At 43.3% G+C, this 19,065-nt stretch overlaps 1 protein-coding gene across 3 annotated transcripts in view; it reads left to right on the top strand.

Annotated features, from left to right (window-relative positions):
* The window catches only part of SEC8 (subunit of exocyst complex 8), a 150,170-nt gene that overhangs the window by 103,568 nt on the left and 27,537 nt on the right, over positions 1 to 19,065 (top strand). For 2 of the 3 annotated variants that reach the window (XR_015541993.1, XM_087383653.1), the window contains exon 12: positions 1,304 to 1,374. Coding sequence is in view for 2 of the 3 variants with exons in the window: in XM_087383653.1 (XP_087239779.1) it covers positions 1,304 to 1,374 (71 nt within the window). In the remaining variant the exon portion in view is untranslated. The remainder of the gene's footprint in view (positions 1 to 1,303; positions 1,375 to 19,065) is intronic. The other variant, XM_087383654.1, reaches the window with a different exon arrangement.

Below are 19,065 nucleotides of genomic sequence, written 5' to 3'. Positions count from 1 at the left end.
TAGACTCTAGAGTGTATTGTGTACACTGCAGTTGTTAGCAGCTGGCTTGTAGGCGACGGGATTTGATTATGTATACAGTTTATACCATACAGTTACCAGTATATCATTATGGCATGATACATGTATGATGTAAACAGTAACACATAATACATTTTGTTATATTTTGAATATTGAATCTTGAATCTTGAATCTTGAAATTTGATTCTGAAATTTGAATTATAAAGTTCAAAGTTTATTGTTTGAACTATGGGCCATGGCATATGCTAGCAGCCATATGCACTTGCAACTAATTAGTTAATAGTAATTTGTAAACTGGAAGATCTATGTCTTTGTAAACCTCAATCTATAGGCTGCGCGACGCATCTTTTTACTCTTTCAACTGTGTAATATGTATGCATTGTGTGCACAATATGGATATCTGAGAGCTCTTTTGAGAGAGAGAGAGAGAGAGAGAGAGAGAGAGAGAGAGAATCTGAAGACAATTATTTATGAAGTATATATAACTTCTATAAAATATAGTATTTTTAGGCGTTTCTAGACGAAACGCCTGTAAAAATCTAGAAACGTTTCTTGTGACACTGGCCAGCTTGCAGAATGAAATATAGATGAAGAGCTTCTCACTTATATTAATGGGCGTGGACCAGCCTTCTCCAGCCACTTTAAAGAATCATAAGCGATTTAACAACTTACCATTCTGAAATACTGCATGATTTATATATCTTCAAAACCAAAGTGAATGGCAAATAGCTTTTCTTGACAGTGATTGATTTGAGTATTACAACTAATCAACCAATTGATAGTCATAATGAATTGTTTCACCTTTCAGAGAAATGGTTTGTTTAGATAGCAGAGAGCATTTTAAATATTATTTTTAATGATTGAGCAGAGGGGGCAATTTACAAAAGGTCTTGTTTGAACACCCCCTTGTATCTGCTGAGATGCTCTCAGCTGCCATGAGTCACATCTTTGAAGTTTGTTGCCCAAACTGTGTTATGTGTGTGGACATAGAAGCCCGTAGCTTGAAACATCTTGCTTTTGATGATCGAGGGTCTTCATGCATATGAAAAAAGGTTTGCAGCTTCACAAATCCAATAAATCTTTTATGTCCTTTTTAAAGCTCAGCTGAAATGTGAACTTGATATAGTAGTCACTATGTCACATGCAGCATCACAGTTCTTTGTCTTTTACAAATAATTGTTCATGGTTCTCACTTTCATAATACATGAAAGTTTAGAAAGAAATATGTGGTTCTGTGGTCTGAAATGTGTTTTCTGGTCTAATATCTGGTGTGTCTTGATTGCAGCAGCAATGGAGCTCTAGAAGAGGGATTGTCTTTTGCTTTTCGTTTCACAGACACAGTCTTCTCTGCTACTGGTACTTCTTTAGCTGTTACTTCTTTGCATTTTCTCTGTTATTGATATGAAGAATAGACCACCACAATGCCAAGCATTCTACTATGCTCATTCAGAGCCGTGCTTTGTTTGAGCTTATGTCCGCCGCAGAAGAATTTTACCAAATTTAAATGCAACAATTAATGCAGGTTGACTATCATGTCTTATCCAAATGCTTTTGATGTTATTTATAAATGATATAGTTGTGAGCCCTCGGATTGCCAGGGCAGTGTGCTGCTGCTGTCCTTCAGGTTGTTTTCTCATAATAACTCTTTTGGCTCTGATATTGTAGGCTAGGGCAAGCAATGGAAGCTCAAAAATGAAGGAGAGAGGACAAAAAACGAGACGCTGTAATGAATTGCTACAAAACTAGAGAGTGGAGGCTCAAGAGAGAGCCAATATAACAAAACCCTAGGGCTAAGTTGAAGGAAATGGAGAGAGTGAGAGCTAGAGAGAGTGAGAGAGTCGAAAGCTAGGAAGCTGTAGTTGCAAAATAGAGTGTAAAGAGTACAACAAAAAGTGAGTAGGATAAGGTTTTGTCATAGTGACAAAACCTTAGTAGTCACTAACCATAGTTAGTGAACTAACTGCAGTTAGGGGGAAAAACCTCTAAATTGAGGGAAAAGTGCCCCTAACTAACTTATTATATTACATTGGTCACTGCTGAATTATATCTATAATTCCAACACCCCCGTGCAGTGCCAATGTCATGTACAAGGCTGATCAATCACCAAACGGATATAAGTTCAGGGCACTGCGAAATGCCTCAAACTTCTCACGTGGTAGCGCTTTGGTGAGAATATCTGCAACGTTGTCATGTGTAGACACAAAGATCATACTGATCTCTCCTGCATGCAACTTCTCTTTGACGTAGTGATAGTGAACCTCAATGTGCTTCGTGCGAGCATGAAACACTGGATTCTTTGCCACTGCAATGGCACTCTGACTATCAGTGAGAATTGGAGAAGGACCCTCCAAAGACAGATGAAGATCAGCAAATAAACGTCTCAGCCAGACACATTCAACTGTTGCTGTGAAAGCTGCCCTGTACTCAGCTTCACATGATGAGGTAGCCACTGTAGATTGTTTCTTGCTCAGCCATGAAATGCAAGATTTTCCCAAAAAGAAACAATTGCCACTAGTGGACTGCCTAGTGTCATAATCACCAGCCCAATCTGAATCACTGTAGGCATGCATCTGCAAGTCACCCCCCCTGGGAAATAGTAAGCCAAAAGACTTGGTGCCTTGCAAATAACGGAAGATGCGCTTAACTGCCTGCCAATGCATAGTTTTGGGGCTGTGCATGTACCTGCTCACCTGAGATACTGCAAACTGAATATCAGGCCTAGTATTGCAGAGATATATGAGGCATCCAACAGCTTGACTGTAAAGTGTGGCATCAACTGATTCTCCTCCATCATGCATTGTGAGTTTCAGCCCCGGTTCCATAGGAGTAGATATGGGCTTACACTCTTGCATGTTAAATCTGTCCAAAAGTTTCTGAACATACTTGGACTGAGACATAACAGTGCCACGTCTCTCATGAGAGAACTGGATCCCCAAATAAAAGTGAAGCAGTCCCAAATCTGACATATCAAAGTGGGTCTGCAAATCAGTTTTGAAATCTGCAATTTTGTCCTCATTGGACCCTGTGAGCAGTAAGTCATCAACATAAAGAAGGATGACTAATATTTCCCCCCCATCCATCTTGATGTAGAGGGTGCTCTCAGTAGGACTATTGTGCAGCCCCTTGCTGGTCAAAAAGGCATGTATCTTGGCATACCATGCACGAGGGGCCTGTTTCAGCCCATATAAAGCTTTATTAAGCTTGCAGACTTGAAGTGCATTTGCTGTAATTCCAAAACCCGGAGGTGGTTTGACATACACCTCTTCCAGCAAGTCCCCATTTAAGAAGGCTGTTTTGATGTCCAACTGATGAACATTCCACTCAAAATGTGCAGCCATTGCAATTACTGATCGGATGGTAGTCATCCGGGATGTAGGAGCAAAAGTCTCCTCATAATCTATGCCCTTTTTCTGAGCATAGCCTTTAGCAACCAGCCTGGCTTTATATCTGTCAATGGAGCCATCTGGCTTCCGTTTGACTTTAAATACCCATCGTGTGCCAATAGCATGTTTACCCTGTGGCAAGTCCACAACATCCCAAGTCTGATTTTTTTCAATGGACTGCAACTCATCGTGCATGGCATTCATCCAATGCACATTACCTTGTGCCTCTTCAAATGTGGCAGGCTCCTCTTCATCAAGGAGAGTACCTGCATATGCTGATTCCACTGAATTAGCACCTTCCATGTGCCTTGCTGCACTGCGAGTCCTGCCAGGTAACGGAGCATCAAGTTTACTCTCCCGGAGAGTCTGTAACAGCCAGTTTGGGACTGTTTTTGCTGCATGTATGTCTGCAATTTCTTGCTGTACCACTTGTTCCACTTCCTGTGGAGGAGGCATGACATCCCGTGGCGGAACTGAAGCATTTGAAGGTTGCTGTAAATTCTGATTTGGATCAGAAAAATCAGCAGGGGAACCCAAAGCAATGGGTAGCAACCCTTGAAAGACATCTTCTAAAGGTGAAGGCATTTGAAAATCAGCCTGAGTGTGAGCTGAATTTTCAGAAAATATCACATCTCTACTTACAATGATTTTGCGTGTAGCAGGATTGTAGAGACGATACCCCTTGCTTTCTGCACTGTATCCAACAAATATGCATTTGATGGCTTTATCTGACAGTTTGTGCCTAAATTCAACTGGCACATGTGCATAGGCAAGGCATCCAAAGACTCGGAAGTGATCCACTGAAGGCTTCCTGTCATTCCAGACCTCAAAAGGAGTTTTTGTTTTTAAAGCCTTAGTGGGAGCCCTGTTCAAAATGTAATTGGCACACATCAAACCCTCTAACGAGAATTTATGAGGCATGTGTTTGCTTTTCAGCATACATCTGTCCATCTCCATGAGGGTTCTATTTTTCCTCTCAGCTTTGCCATTTTGCTGAGGGGTCAGCCTGACTGTGAGCTGATGCACAATACCCTTTTGTTTGAGGAAAGCATCAAATTCTGCAGATAGGTATTCCCCACCTCTATCCGTGCGTAATGTCTGTATCTTGAGCCCGGTTTCATTTTCAACCATGGCTGAAAAATGTTTAAACACTGTGAACACTTCAGATTTCTTTTTCAGCCCATAAACCCAAGTAAAATTGGAGTAGTCATCAATAAATGTGACAAAGTAGAGATGACCACCCAATGACGGAGTCCTCATGGAACCACAGACATCACTGTGTATAAGCTGTAATTTGCGAACAGCTTTAACTGAACCATCCTTCTTGAAGGGAAATCTATGCATTTTACCTAAAATGCACCCTTCACAGGCATGTGGAGGAGGTATCTCAAGAGGTGGCAGTGCATCAACCATTGAAAATTTCTGAAGTGTCATTAAGCTGTTGTAATGCATGTGGCCATATCTGGCATGCCATAATTCTGCATTTTGCATGGCAACTGTAGGGGTAGAAATTGCCAAAGCATGAGCTGCTCTTTTCTGAAAAATATCAAGCTGAAAAAGCCCACGCAGTAGAGTACCAGATAACATTAAGGCATAGTTAGCTTCCCTGTCCCGGACAGCACATTTGTCATCCTCAAAGATGACCTGATATCCCCCTCTGTTAAGAGTGGACACTGAAAGGAGATTTTTGGTTATGCCAGGCACATATAAGACATCAGAAAGTCTGAAAATTGAGTTATCAATTGCAGTGAGCTCAACTTCTCCTGTGCCACGTACTGAATATGAGGAGTTGTTGGCACAAGTGACTTTCTTACCAACAGGAGGTGGATGTAAGGAAGTAAAGAGACACTTCCTCGAAGTGATGTGCTTGGATGCACCGCTGTCAAAATACCATGTGTTCAGTGTTTCATCAACACTGAAAGCAGATGCATCTGAAGGAGAGTCAAAACTGCAAGTCAAAAATGCATATGTATCATCACTGCAAGAAGCTGTACTATCCCGAGCATCTGGAACAGCCAACCTAGAATCAGAAATGCAAGATAAAAAGGCATAATCTTGACCAACAAAGTTGGCTGCAGCATCCCCACTGTCAGATGCACAAGGGGCTGAATCTGAAACAGCCATTCCTGAGCTGTTTTTCTTTTCCTTTGCAATCCTTTTCCTGCATTCTGCTATGTGATGACCTGGCTTTTTGCAGTAGTGACAAAAACCCTTCTTTTTGGGCTTGCTTGCATCACTTTTAGCCTTTTGTGAAGGCTGTCCTGACCCACTGGAAGGCTGATTTGCTGCTGTTTTTGCCTGTCCCTTTGTTTTTTATTTGAATTTTGAGAGCATGGCTTGTTCACCTGCACGTGAAGCCAAATTTTTCCTGGTCTGCTCTTCCTGAAGCAGAAGTCCTATCAACTCATGAAAAGAAAGAGGATTTGCACCCCCCCTCAATGATAAATTCAGCGAAGTGTGAAAGCTGAGATAAGACTCAGGAAGAGAGTTCAGAGTGGTTGTAATCATCTCTGAATCAGGAATAATTTCATCTATATTTAACAACTGCTCTCTGAGATCCTGTAGCTTAGTGAGGTGGGCTGACATGGAGTCACCCTCCTCCATATGTGTATTGCTCAACTCTCTTTTTAAAAAAGATACCCTGGCATCATTCCGTGCTGCATACATGCTTTCCAAAATATCCCACGCTGCCCTGGAGGTCTTACACGACCGGATATGCGGAATGATTGATCTTTTCACTGAAAGAGAGATGCATGACAAGGCTAAGGCATCCCGTGAATCCCATCTCTTTTGCTCAGGAGTATTGACTGTAGCTGCACCAACAACTTGTCCTGCAGCTGCACCTTGTGCACGACCTCTTCCACCTCCTTGCTGAGGAGGGGTAGCAGGTGCAATATCTGCTGGTCGGATTTCATCTCCATTGACATAATCCCATAAATTGCGAGAAATCAGAATATTACGTACCATGAAACTCCAGAGGGAGTAGTTGGTACCATCCAATTTGTCTTCCTGTGAAAGACCACCGAACTGGAACTCATTCTGATTTTGATGGGCCATATCTGAGAAAGAGATTGAAGCAGATACAAAGCTGAATTCCCTTACTGGGAATAAAATGCACAACTCCCAAAAAACACACCCAAGCACGGGCTGTATATGCAACTTAGATTTCTGCACTTGAGCTGTCAGAAATCTGTCCAAGCATAAAACACTCTCCAAAATCTGCCAAAAGTGTTCCAAACACTCCAAGAAAGGCAGTATGTACTGAATACTCCAAAAAATGCTCTCCAAACACAAAAGCCCCAATTTGTGGCTAGAAATTGCAGCCAGAAAGGGGTAAAAATGCTAAAAGCCCCAAATCTGCAATTTTAATACAAAAGCCCCAAATTTCAGACTATATCTCCAATTTTTCTCCAGATGTAGCTCCAAAATTGCACAATGATTGCAATGTCTGCAATATGCAAAATGCCTCAAATATACTCCCAAACAACTGAACCAAACTATGGTTTTGTGCAAGATGTGCCTGCCAAAGAACACCTGTGGCTAAATGCAACCTGTGAAAATCTGCAAGTACAGATTTGAAAATGCAGAAATGCACACAAATCTGTAAAGAGTGCAGGAGGTACGGTACAGTACTAACTGTACGGTGGTACGGTACGGTACAGACTGTACGGTACAGATTGTACGGTCAGTACGACTGTACGGTACAGATGGCGATGTACGGCGCGGTACGGACGGCGCTGTACGAAATACTGCTCAGGTATGATGACCCGTACTGTGCTGTACGGCGATCTGTACGACACAGTACGGCGATCTGGACGGAGCAACGTCGATATGTACGGCAACCTGTACGGGAGCAGTACGGATGTTTTACGGGAGCTGTACGGAGGTATTGCGAGAGCTGTACGACACTATGCGTCAGGATTCCGTACAGTCGTACGGACTGTACGGACAGATTGGAGCGGGCTGGAGCTGGAGGAAGGGCGCTGGTACGAGAAGGAGCAGAGGGCTCAAAGGCCTAGAACCTGCTCTGATACCAAATGAAGGAAATGGAGAGAGTGAGAGCTAGAGAGAGTGAGAGAGTCGAAAGCTAGGAAGCTGTAGTTGCAAAATAGAGTGTAAAGAGTACAACAAAAAGTGAGTAGGATAAGGTTTTGTCATAGTGACAAAACCTTAGTAGTCACTAACCATAGTTAGTGAACTAACTGCAGTTAGGGGGAAAAACCTCTAAATTGAGGGAAAAGTGCCCCTAACTAACTTATTATATTACATTGGTCACTGCTGAATTATATCTATAATTCCAACATAAGTGCCCTACCTAGACTAAGTGCCCTAACTGTCCCTAGGCCAAAACCCTAGGGGGGTAAAGATCCTAGACAAAGTGCCCTTATTGGACTAAGTGTCCTAAGAGTCTTAAGTAGTACATGTACTAACTGTACCAACTGACCTAACTGACTGTAGCTAGGTCTACATGGCACATACCAAGGAATGAGTGGCACCTATGGACTGGCGGAGGCTGCTGTAAATTCTGAGTTTCAGCGGGGGAACCAAATGCTATAGGAAGCATCCCCTCAAACACATCATCTGAAGAGGCCGGAATCTGAAATTCAGCATTTGTATGTGCAGAATTTTCAGAGAATATGACATCTCTAGCAAGATTGTAGAAACGATAGCCTTTGCTTTGTGAACTATATCCCACGAAAATGCATTTTAGTGCCTTATCTGACAACTTGTGTCTGAACTCCACAGGCACGTGGGCATATGCTACACAACCAAAAACTCTGAAATAGTCCACTAAAGGCTTTCTCCCATGCCATGCCTCACTGTAAGCCTCATTGTCAGCTGATGCATAATGCCTTTTTCTTTCAGAAATGTCTCAAATTCATGAGACATATATTCCCCCCCTCGATCTGTGTGAAGTGTCTGCACCTTGAGTCCTGTCTCATTTTCAAGCAGAGCCACAAAGTGTTTGAAATGCATAAACACTTTTGATTTTGCCTTGAGACCATAGACCCAAGTGTAGTTGGTAAAGTCATCTATGAATGTAACAAAATATAGATAACCCCCAAAAGCAGGTGTCCTCATGGGACCGCAGACATCACTGTGAATAAGCTGCAATTTTCTTGTAGCTTTCACTGCACTATCCTTCTTGAAGGGAAGCCTATGCTTTTTGCCAAGAATGCAACCTTCACATGCATGAGGAGGAGGCAACTCCAAAGGAGGTAATGCATCAACCATATCATGCCTCTGAAGTGTCATTAAGCTGCCATAGCTCATGTGCCCATACCTAGCATGCCATAACTCCGCATTGTGCATTGCAACAGTGGGAGTGCTAACTGATAATGCAAGATGGGATCTTTTTTCATATAAATCAAGCTGAAAAAGACCCCGATACAAAGTGCCAGACAATCTCAAAGCATATTCATATTCTTTGTCTCTGACTGCACACTTGTCATCATAAGAAACAACTTGAAATCCTGCTCTATTGAGTGAGGACACTGAAAGCAAATTCTTCTTTATACCTGGCACATAGAGTACATCTGAAATTCTGAAATTTGTGTTATGAGTGGATGTGAGAATAATGTCTCCCACTCCACACACTGAATAAGAAAAATATTTGCACAAGTTACCTTCTTCTTGATGGGTGAAGATTGCAGAGTTAGAAACAGATTTTTCTTGGAAGTGATGTGCTTTGAAGCACCACTATCAAAATACCAAGTATGTAGTGTCTCATCAACACTGAAAGAGCATTCATCCTTTGAAGGATCGTAACCGCAAGTCAAAAAAGCATATCGGTCATCATTATTAGTGGCTATAGTATCTGAACTACCCACTGAAAAATCTGAAGCGCAAGACAAAAAGGCATAGTGCTCTTCAACCAAGTTGGCTGCAACATCTCCTCCATCATGGCAATGTGGACCTGATGCATCTGATACAGCCATACCAGAATCCCTTTTCTTTTCTTTGGCTATGCGCTTCTTGCACTCTCCAATATAATGACCTGGCTTCTTGCAATAATGATAGATGCCCTTCTTTTTCTGCTTGTTTGTATCACCCTGTGTCTTATAAGAAGGCTGTCCAGAATCAGCTTTATGCTGATGTGTGGGCTGATGGACATGTGGCTTTTGCTGCCCTTTACCCTTGGGCTTGAACTTAGAGAGCATAGCAAGCTCGCCAGCCCGGGTTGCCCTTTTTTTGCGTGTTTGTTCCTCCTTCAACAGAAGTCCTACCAACTCGTGAAAGGAGAGAGGATTGTTGCCCCCCCTCAATGACAAATTCAGCAAGGTGTGGAAACTGAGATAGGACTCAGGAAGAGAGTTCAAAGTGGTGGAGATCATCTCTGAATCCGGAATGACTTCATCAATGTTCAGCAATCGTGCCCTGAGATCCTGAAGCTTTGTGAGGTGAGAATTCATGGAATCTCCCTCCTCCATATGTGTATGGGAAAGTTCTCGCTTCAAAAAGGAAACCGTGGCATCGTTCCTTGCTGCAAACATACTCTCAAGTATTACCCAAGCTGCCGTAGATGTCTTGCATGACCCAATATGAGGTATAATGAACCTCTTGATAGAGAGAGAAATTACTGAAAGAGCTTGTGCATCTCTAGAGTCCCATCTTTTCTGCTCTGTTGTGGGAGCTCCTGGAGCGCTGCTCCAATCACCTCTGCTGTATTTGTACCTCTACCCCTGCCTCGAGCTGTAGGAGTGACAGGTATAGGCGTTGTATCTGGTCTTTCTTCATCTCCATTGATATATCCCAAAGATTTCTGCCAACTAAGATATTGCGAACCATGAAACTCCACAAGGAGTAGTTGGTGCCATCCAACTTATCCTCATGTGTGAGAACCCCGAACACCTCATTTGAGTTGTTCTGAGCCATTTTCACCAGATAATCTCAGAAAAAAATACAGCAGATAGACCATGTGAAATCCCTCCCTGGGATATAAAATGCACAAGTAAAGTCTGCAAAGAATAATATGCCCATAGTGACAAATACTGTCACAACCTATCAAAGGCTCAAAATGCACCACACTGCTCTGCTCAATGCCCCAAAAATCTGCAAATAGAATCTGCAAAAAGTGGCAAAAGTGTGCAATTTGACTTGGACTGAGTCCAAAACTGTTTGCAAACTTCCAAAATGCCCTTTTACCTGCAAAATTGCAACCCCAATGCAAAAGCCCCAATTTCTTGTGGGAAATTGCATACAAAAGAGGACAAATGTTCTAAAAGCCCCAAATTTTGCACAAATTGCACTCTGCCTGCAAAAGCCCCAAATTTCACTGCAGTGTAATTGCAAAAGCCCCAATTTCTTGGACAACGTGCAACCCAACTGCAATGTCTGCCCACAAATACATAATGCCCCAAATTCTGTGCAAGATCTAAGCCAAACAATGGCTATCTGCAAACAATGACTGCCAAAAAACCAACTGCTAGAGTACCTGCTAGAATTAAACTTGCACAGAAGTGCAGATGCCCATGAAAGGTACAAGGGCCTGCAAAATGTACGGAAATCCGTATTGTGTACGGATTTGCAGCAACAGTATGGATGGTGCAGTCGATTGTACGGACGCCTGACGCAGCTTGTACGGACGACTGAGGACTGCTAATGCACAACTGTGCGGACGACTGGCATTCCGTACGATTGTACGGTAGATACTTATGGAGCAGATACCTATACAGACAGCAGAAGCAGGTAGTATGGGCTGCTGTTGCTGTACGGAGGTACGGACGGGACAGGTACATAATAGTACGAAAGGTTGTCAGGCACCTGCAGATTTCTACGGCGTAGACTTGTACGGTGCTGAAGCTGATGCAGATTGTACGGACGGTGTAGCGGAAGGCTGTAAGGTCTAGGAGCACAGGTTGTACGGCAAAGTGTACGACACCTAGAGGCTAGTGCGCAGGTTGAGCTACGTGAGCTTGGGAGTTGAAGTAGAAGATGTGGGAGCTAGTCCAGAAAGCAGGATCTCAGGATCTAAGAGCACTCTCACACACGGACAATGGCAGAAGTCTGGGGAGAGAAGCAGATGCTCTGATACCAATTGTTAGACAAGAGAGTGTGAGAGCAAAAGAGCTGAACGTAGTGCTTGCAATAGAAGAAGTGACTAATACAAGAAGTGGGATGGGTTTTGTCTAAGTGACAAAACCTTATCCTTCACTAACCGTAGTTAGTGAACTAACTATGGTTAGGGGGAAAAACCTCTAAATGAGGGAAAAGTGCTCTAACCTACTTATTACATTACATTGGTCACTGCTAAATTATAATAATAGTTCTAATAGTGAAGTGTGGAGAGGCTATGTAGAGACTGGAGCATAACTGAGGCGGCAACAAGGAGAAGCTTGAGAGCTTGAGCAGAATTAGGGTTAGGGTAGAACAGACTAGGGCAGGGCCGACCTGCTCTGATACCATTTTAGAAACATGGTGAAAGGAGAGAAAGAGAAGACAAGGGTGTGAGGAAATAGTACTCAAATGAAGACATAATGAAAATTGTGTATAATATCAAATGAACTATAAGCCTTAAATAGGCTACACACTCACACACTAGCACCAAGTGCATATGGGATTTAGTCCCATAGTGACACGTGGCACTCACACATGACTCACATGAACTAGTACTAGATCTCCTAGTACAACACATCACATCATACCAACACTCTTTGACTATGATATCTCCAACATGGACTCCATAGCAGAGGTGAACTCACAAAACAACACACCACAGCCTCCTACACAGTGTCATTAAACCTCACTAACCGCCCCTAGTAGCAACAAAATAAAATTTCAGATAACAATACCTATGAACCAAATAAAGCTTGTGTGAGGCACCAACTCTCCCATCCTTGGGAAATGCAGAACGGTGCATCTTACCAAGCAAACAAGGTTTACAAACATGGTTTGAAAGCACATACATGTTGGGAAGATCAACAACCATACCATGCTTATGTAACTTCACCAAAGCCCCAAAGTTGAGGTGTCCAAACCTCCTGTATAGGAGGCAAAGTACCTGTGGTAGAAGATGCAGCTGCTCCAGAGTAGCATTAGATCCATCACCTGATGAGCGTTAAACAGTATCTGTAGCACCAGAGGCGGTAGGTGTAGCACTAGAAGCTGTATTGTGTGTAGGCTTGACCTTAGAGCCTGAAACTATGTGGCAAAAATTCTTGGCAACCAATACATGCCCCATCATGTATGCCCATATGGGGTAATTTGTGCCATGAAGCTTGTCCTTAGCCCCAAGCTTCCCAAACAAATCATCCTTGCTGCTAGTCATGGTGCTGAAATTCAAGGCAAATGCACCAACTGGCAAGGCAAATGAGAGGAAGGCAACCTCTGAAAATCAAGTGACTAAAATTCTGCGCAAGCTTGAAAGCTTTTCACTGCAAAAGACTCTGTTGTCTCAAAGTGTACGTGTTGCAAAAATTCCCCAAAAGGCAACACAAGGCCTTCCAAGGCAACAGGGGGCCTTTCCAAAATGCAAATGAAGCAGAAATCTGAAAGAATCACTGCGTCAAAGGCTTACCCAATGGTGTAGCTCGAAAATATAATGGGGAAAAGGCTCCAGATATGAGTAGAGGGTTTCACTCTTGAGAGAGAGATGAAAAATACAGCAAATGGCAATTAGGGATGCCAAAAGAGGGCTGGAAATCAGATTTACAGCAAGAGTAAGTGTTCCCACGAGATGGAGAACACTTCGAAGTGAGAGGAGGGTGATCAATGGAGAGGAACTCACAGCCCGAGAAAGGTAAAGCCAAATGAGAAGGAAAGGGCTCAAGGAGAGGCCTATGGATAACTTCAGCAAGCTCCGAATGTCTTCTAAGACCGGCATGCAGCACAAGACAGCAAGAAAACACCTTTGAACTGCTAGCATGAGGTTCAATGCAAGTTTGAAAGGTAAAAAATGCATTGAAATTGCTTGGAAATTGTCTGTATGGATGGTACGAAAATCCGTACAGGCCGCACCCTTAGTTAATGACTCCGTACAGCTTTTATGGTGCCCGTGACAGGTCTATACAGGTCCGCACCAGCATTTATGACACTGTATGTAAGAAATCCTAGATTTACTATATTTATACATGTGCTAAGGAACAGAAAGGAGACTGAAATAGCAAAGAACAAGGAATAATTGTATTGCTTGAGTGTCTGTAGTGTCTGTAGTGTATCATCCATACAATTGGGCCTCTCTTATATAGAGAGTGAAGAGTCACACATGAAAAGGTGTGTACTCCAAAGTGTATGTGCATGAAGAGGTGTGTACCCCTTGTGAAGGGTGTGACCCTTGATGAGAGGGTACATTACAATAGGAGTGTCTCTTCAATAGAATGTCTCTTGTGAAGGGTTGTGCCTCATAGGAAGTGTCCCGTCGAAAGGGCATACCCTTCCACAAGTGCCCATTCATCAAACCATCCATAAGTCTAGATATAGAGAAAGGAATACGTCACAGATCGTGACATCCCCTCCCACTCAAAATAAGACCCTGGTGGAGATAACGAACTGATGTAAAAAATATCACGGTAAATTCTGAAAATACTGCTGTAAAATGTCAGGGTACTGCTGTAAGTCTTCATCAGATTGCCAAGTAGCGTCGGAGTCGTCCAGATCTCACCAAAGAACAAGGAATTCTGTGATAAGTCGATGTCGAGTCTCTTGCTGTCGATGGTCCAGAATACGCTCAGGAATAAGGAGAACATAATCATCTTCGATTTCTGGGACATAATCACCTGCAAAAGGAATTGCTTCATCGCCTGGAATGTACGTCTTTAGCCAAGAAATATGAAATGTCGGATGGATTTTACCCCATGATGGTGGTAATTCCAATTTGTAACTTAAAGGTGAATTTTTGTTGACGATCCGGAAAGGTCCATAGTATCTTAGTCGCAACTTAGGAAACACAGACTTAACCGTCTTATAGCGATGTGGGGCTACAAATAATAGCACCATGTCACCAGTGTGAAATTCCAGGTGACGTCTATGTTTGTTGGCAGACCGTTGATACCGCTCTTGCGCTTTTCGCATATGATCTCTGACTTGGAGTAGAATGTCTTGCATTTCTTGAACCAGTTGATCAGCTAGGGCCACTCGATGTTGAAGTACAAAATTCGTTGGTACAATCGGAGTGTGTCCATAAGCTGCTTGGAATGGAGTCATGCTGATGGCACTATGGAAAGAGTTATTATAAGCAAACTCAAGGAATGGTAGATACTCTTCCCAAGTTGCTAGGCATGACTGAATATAATGTCGAAGCATTTCTTCCAGAACTTGGTTGACTCTTTCAATCTGGCCATCTGATTCTAGGTGGTAGGCTGAATTGAACAGTAGAGTTGTTCCCAAAGATTCGAACAGTGAAATCCAAAAGTGACAGGTAAACTTAGGATCTCTGTCGGATATGATATTCTTGGGCAATCCATGGTGTCGGAAGATGTGTTGTATGAAGAGTTTGGCGATGTCCGGAGCCTGTGCACTGCTTTTGCAAGCAACAAAGTGTGCCATTTTGGACAATCGATCAACAATTACCATAATCTGAGTGTTACCTCTGGAGGATCGTGGTAGTGTTGTAATGAAATCCATGGAAATACTTTCCCACCTTTCAGTTGGAACTGGAAGAGGCTGAAGAAGTCCTGCTGGAAGTCGTCGGCTTGCTTTCATTTGTTGACAAGATAAGCAAGATGTAACTATTTTGATGATGTCACTTTTCATCTGAGGCTAGTAGTATGTTGCACTGAGTAACCTATAAGTCTTATTGATGCCTGGATGGGCAACATAAGGAACTACATGATGCTCTTTTAACAAAAGACGTCGAACATCCTTGTCATGTGGTACACAGACGCGATCTTGATAATACAGAAGGTCGTCTGTATAAGAATAGGATGAGAAAATCTTCTGTTCGGAAGTCGAAGGTTGATCTTTTGAAAGAACTTGTACTGCTGTGCCGAAGTCTTTATCATTGAAATACTTCCCTTTGAATGAATTCGGAACATCCACAGATAATGTAGAGATTACCATAGCTGATGCTAGAGTTAACCTGCTGAGTGCATCTGCAACTACATTGCGTAGTCCTGGAATGTACTCAATGGTCATGTGAAAGTTGGCCAGAAACTCAACCCAGCGTGCTTGTCAAGCGTTCATGGCTGGCTGAGTAAAGATATACTTTAAAGAGTGATGGTCTGTCTTGACCACCGACTCGGCTCCGATGAGATAATGTTTCCAAGAGCGATAAGCATGTACAACGGCAAGAAACTCCTTATCATAAACCGGGTATCGGGGTTTGGATATCGGAATGTTTATGGCTATTAAAGGCAATAACACTGCCTTCTTGCATCAAGACTGCTTCTATAGCGATGTCGGAAGCGTCGGTCATGACCTCAAATGGAAGGTTTGGGTCAGCAATAGCCATAACTGGTGTGGTAGTGAGTGCTTGCTTGAGTTGTTAGAAACTATACTCTATTTCGAGAAGCCACTGAAAAACTGCTGTGCTTTTCAATAATTTGAACATAGGAGCTGCGATTTCGGAAAACTGATAGACCTTTGTATGGTAGAAGTTTGCCAATCCGAGAAAAGAGCGGACATCATGAACATTCTTAGGAGTAGGCCAGTTTCGGATTACCTTGACCTTCTTGGGATCCACAGAGATGCTTTGAGCTGAAATAACATGTCCCAAATATTCGAGCTGGGTCTTGAAGAACTCACTCTTCTCAATGTTGATGTAGAGAGAATTTGCGCGGAGAACTTCAAAAACTTGGTGAAGATGTTGTTTATGCTCATGTAGGGATCTACTGAAAACGAGGATGTCATCGAGGTAAACAATGACGAACTTATCGAGGAAAGGTCTGAAGATGTTGTTCATTAGTGTCATGAATGTGACCGGGGCATTGTTTAACCCAAAAGGCATGACCAAACATTCATAGTGTCCATACTTTGTTCGAAAAGCTGTCTTGTACTCATCGCCTTCTCGTATGCGAATTTGATGATAACCTAAACGAAGATCAATCTTTGAGAATTGTGTTGCGTGTAGAAGTTGATCGAAGAGGTCATCGATGCGAGGCAATGGATACTTGTTTTTGATAGTGAGCTTGTTGAGGGCTCGGTAGTCGATGCAGAGGCGCATTGACTTATTCTTTTTTTCCACAAGTAGTACAGGAGATCCGAAAGGGCTGCGACTGGGCCGAATGTGACCTTTGTCAAGTAGTTCGGTCACCTGTCTTTGGATTTCTTCATTTTGAGTGTAAGAAACCCGATAAGGAGGTTTGGACGGTGGATTATTGCTGGGGATAAGTTCGATTGGGTGATCCACTGGTCGTCGAGGTGGTAACTGCTTTGGCAATTCCTGTGGAAAAATACCCAGGTAGGGCTGGAAAAAAGGTTGGTTGAGGTATTCAGGAGGATCCTTTCTTGGTGTCTCCTCTATTGCCGTAACCAACAGAAGTAAAGTCTTTACTTGACGTTTACGAACCCACTTCTTTACTTGTAGGGTAGAGGCAACTGGGGTTGAAGGAGAGTCCCTAGAACCAGTTAGCTCAATAAGTTTTCCCTGGTGGACAAACTGGATAGTATGGTTGCGAAAATTGATTGATGGATCATAGTCGTAGAGCCATTGTTGTCCAAGTATGACATCATACCGAGAAAGAGGCATGATGTCGAAGTTCAACTTGTCCGTATAATGTTGGATGCGAAAAGACAAGTTTTTGATCCTGGTGTTGCACAAGAAGGTAGTTCCATTTGCGAGTTCAATCTGATAGTCCATGAGACTAGGACTGGTAGTCAACCGAAGTTTATTGACCATAGAACTAGCTAGGAAGTTATGAGAGCAGCCACCGTCGATGAGGATAGTGACCGTTGTTCCACGAATCGATCCTTGAACACAAAGTACTTGAGTGGCCAGGGAAGGTTCATGGTTGCTGGCAAGGCTCAGGTGGATGGTATTTGCCATTCGAACAGCTTTGCCTTTCTTGTCTTTGCTTAGGGTAGCATCTTCTGTTTGGGAAGTGCTAGGTTCCATATTGGAATTTTGTTTTGGTCGCTTGGGACAATCGAACCATCTATGGTCGCATGTACAGATGGTACAAAGTCCTTTTGTGCTGGAGTTGTTCTTCTTGTCAGTGGCCGCACCTTTATGTTGGGGATGACGGTAATGACTTTGTGAAGAAGAAGAGGCGCGATCCTTGGAGGGGTGCTTCTGTTGGAATCCAGCATATGATTTCTGAGACTTGTGGGGATCTTGAGACTGTCGCTAATCTTGATTACCCGAGTTTTTTCTAAATCTGGGGTTATCTTGAGGGCGAGCACCTTTGGCCATAGTAGAGTTTTGTGTTCTATTAGCACTCTGCTTCCCTGTGTTTTGGAAATTTGTAATGCGCTCTGCGTAAGCAATAGCGCTAGTTGTGGTGGTGATGTTTGCTTGGAGGACATCAATGCGTAACGAGGGGTTTAGGCCTGAGATGAAAGCATGAAGGCAATCATCATCAGTTAAACCATCAATCTCTAGCACCAATGTGGTGAACTGAGAGATGTAGGAAGACATGGAGCTTGTTTGCTCCAACCGTCGGAGTTTTGAACGTGCTTGCAAGTCCGCATTGGCAAGTATGAACTGCTTACGGAGCACGTGTTCAAAACGTTCCAAGGTTAACACACTTTTGCCATCCTTTAAGCATCTTTGCCACCATAGGAAAGCTGTATCCTTAAGGAGGGAGGCTGCCAAGGCAGTCTTTTTGCCTTCAGTGAGGTCAACAGTATCAAAGTACATGCGCAATTTTGCGAGCCATTGGTCAACTGTTCGGCGATTGCGTTGACCAGTGTAGGCTTCCGGAAGTTTAATGTCAAGTCTTTTAGTTTTGGAAGCTTGGAGTAAGCGGTAGAGGGCACGGAGTTCGGTGTTTTCTACCTCTGGTGGGAAGGAGTCCACATAGTCGTTTGGTTGCGTCACGTCATCCTCTGTATGTGTGGTGCTGCGAGAATCTTGGAGTTGTTGGACTTTCTGGACCAAGTCGGAGATGCTGTCCTGAAGCTGGGAAATTTGAAGTTGAAGTAGTGCTTCGCCTTGTAAGTTGACTTCAGGGGTCTTTTTTGGACTTGAGTCGCTTATCTCTGGAGAGGCTGCACGCGAGCGTTGCGACATATCTGAGGTCCTTGTGAGAAAAGCACGAACATGCGCTCTAGTTTGTGCCATTCCTGGAAGAAGATTCGGGCTGCTCCCTAAGGTTGCTCATGTTGGAGGGGGTAGGAGAAGCAGGATGGAACCAGCCGTGGAAATCTGGTAAAGGAGGTCCTGTCTGAGGTAACACTGGTGATGCCGAAATGGGTGTTACTGCTCATGAGAGTACAGGGGTAGGTTGCAGAGTCCACGGATCTGAGAAGGGATAAGGAGCTGTTGTCGGAAGTGTAGGATATCCAGGAGAAGGAGTGCCTTCAGAGTGTAAATACTGTCTTGGGGAAGGTACAACCTGTATAGGAGGATATGTGGGAGCTGAAGGAGGTGGAGAGTACCTTGGAGATGCTGAAGCTGAGGGGTAAAAATCTCTCCAAAGACTCACAACAAACTCGTGAGGAATATCGGGTTCTGGGTATCTACGTGTCTCGTGGAACACAACCTGGACTGTGCTGAGGAAGTAATGTAACTGAGGTGCCTCACGCAGAAGGTTTAGGATGTGGTCCAAATCACTAGGAGGGCACGTGA

Source organism: Dipteris shenzhenensis, chromosome 13 (assembly GCF_047967505.1).
Source record: "Dipteris shenzhenensis isolate YYH24624 ecotype China chromosome 13, Dip_SZ_1.0, whole genome shotgun sequence".
In the NCBI taxonomy this organism is placed as follows: Eukaryota; Viridiplantae; Streptophyta; class Polypodiopsida; order Gleicheniales; family Dipteridaceae; genus Dipteris; species Dipteris shenzhenensis.
Note: the sequence above shows the minus strand (reverse complement) of the source record. Positions and strands in the feature narration are given on the sequence as shown.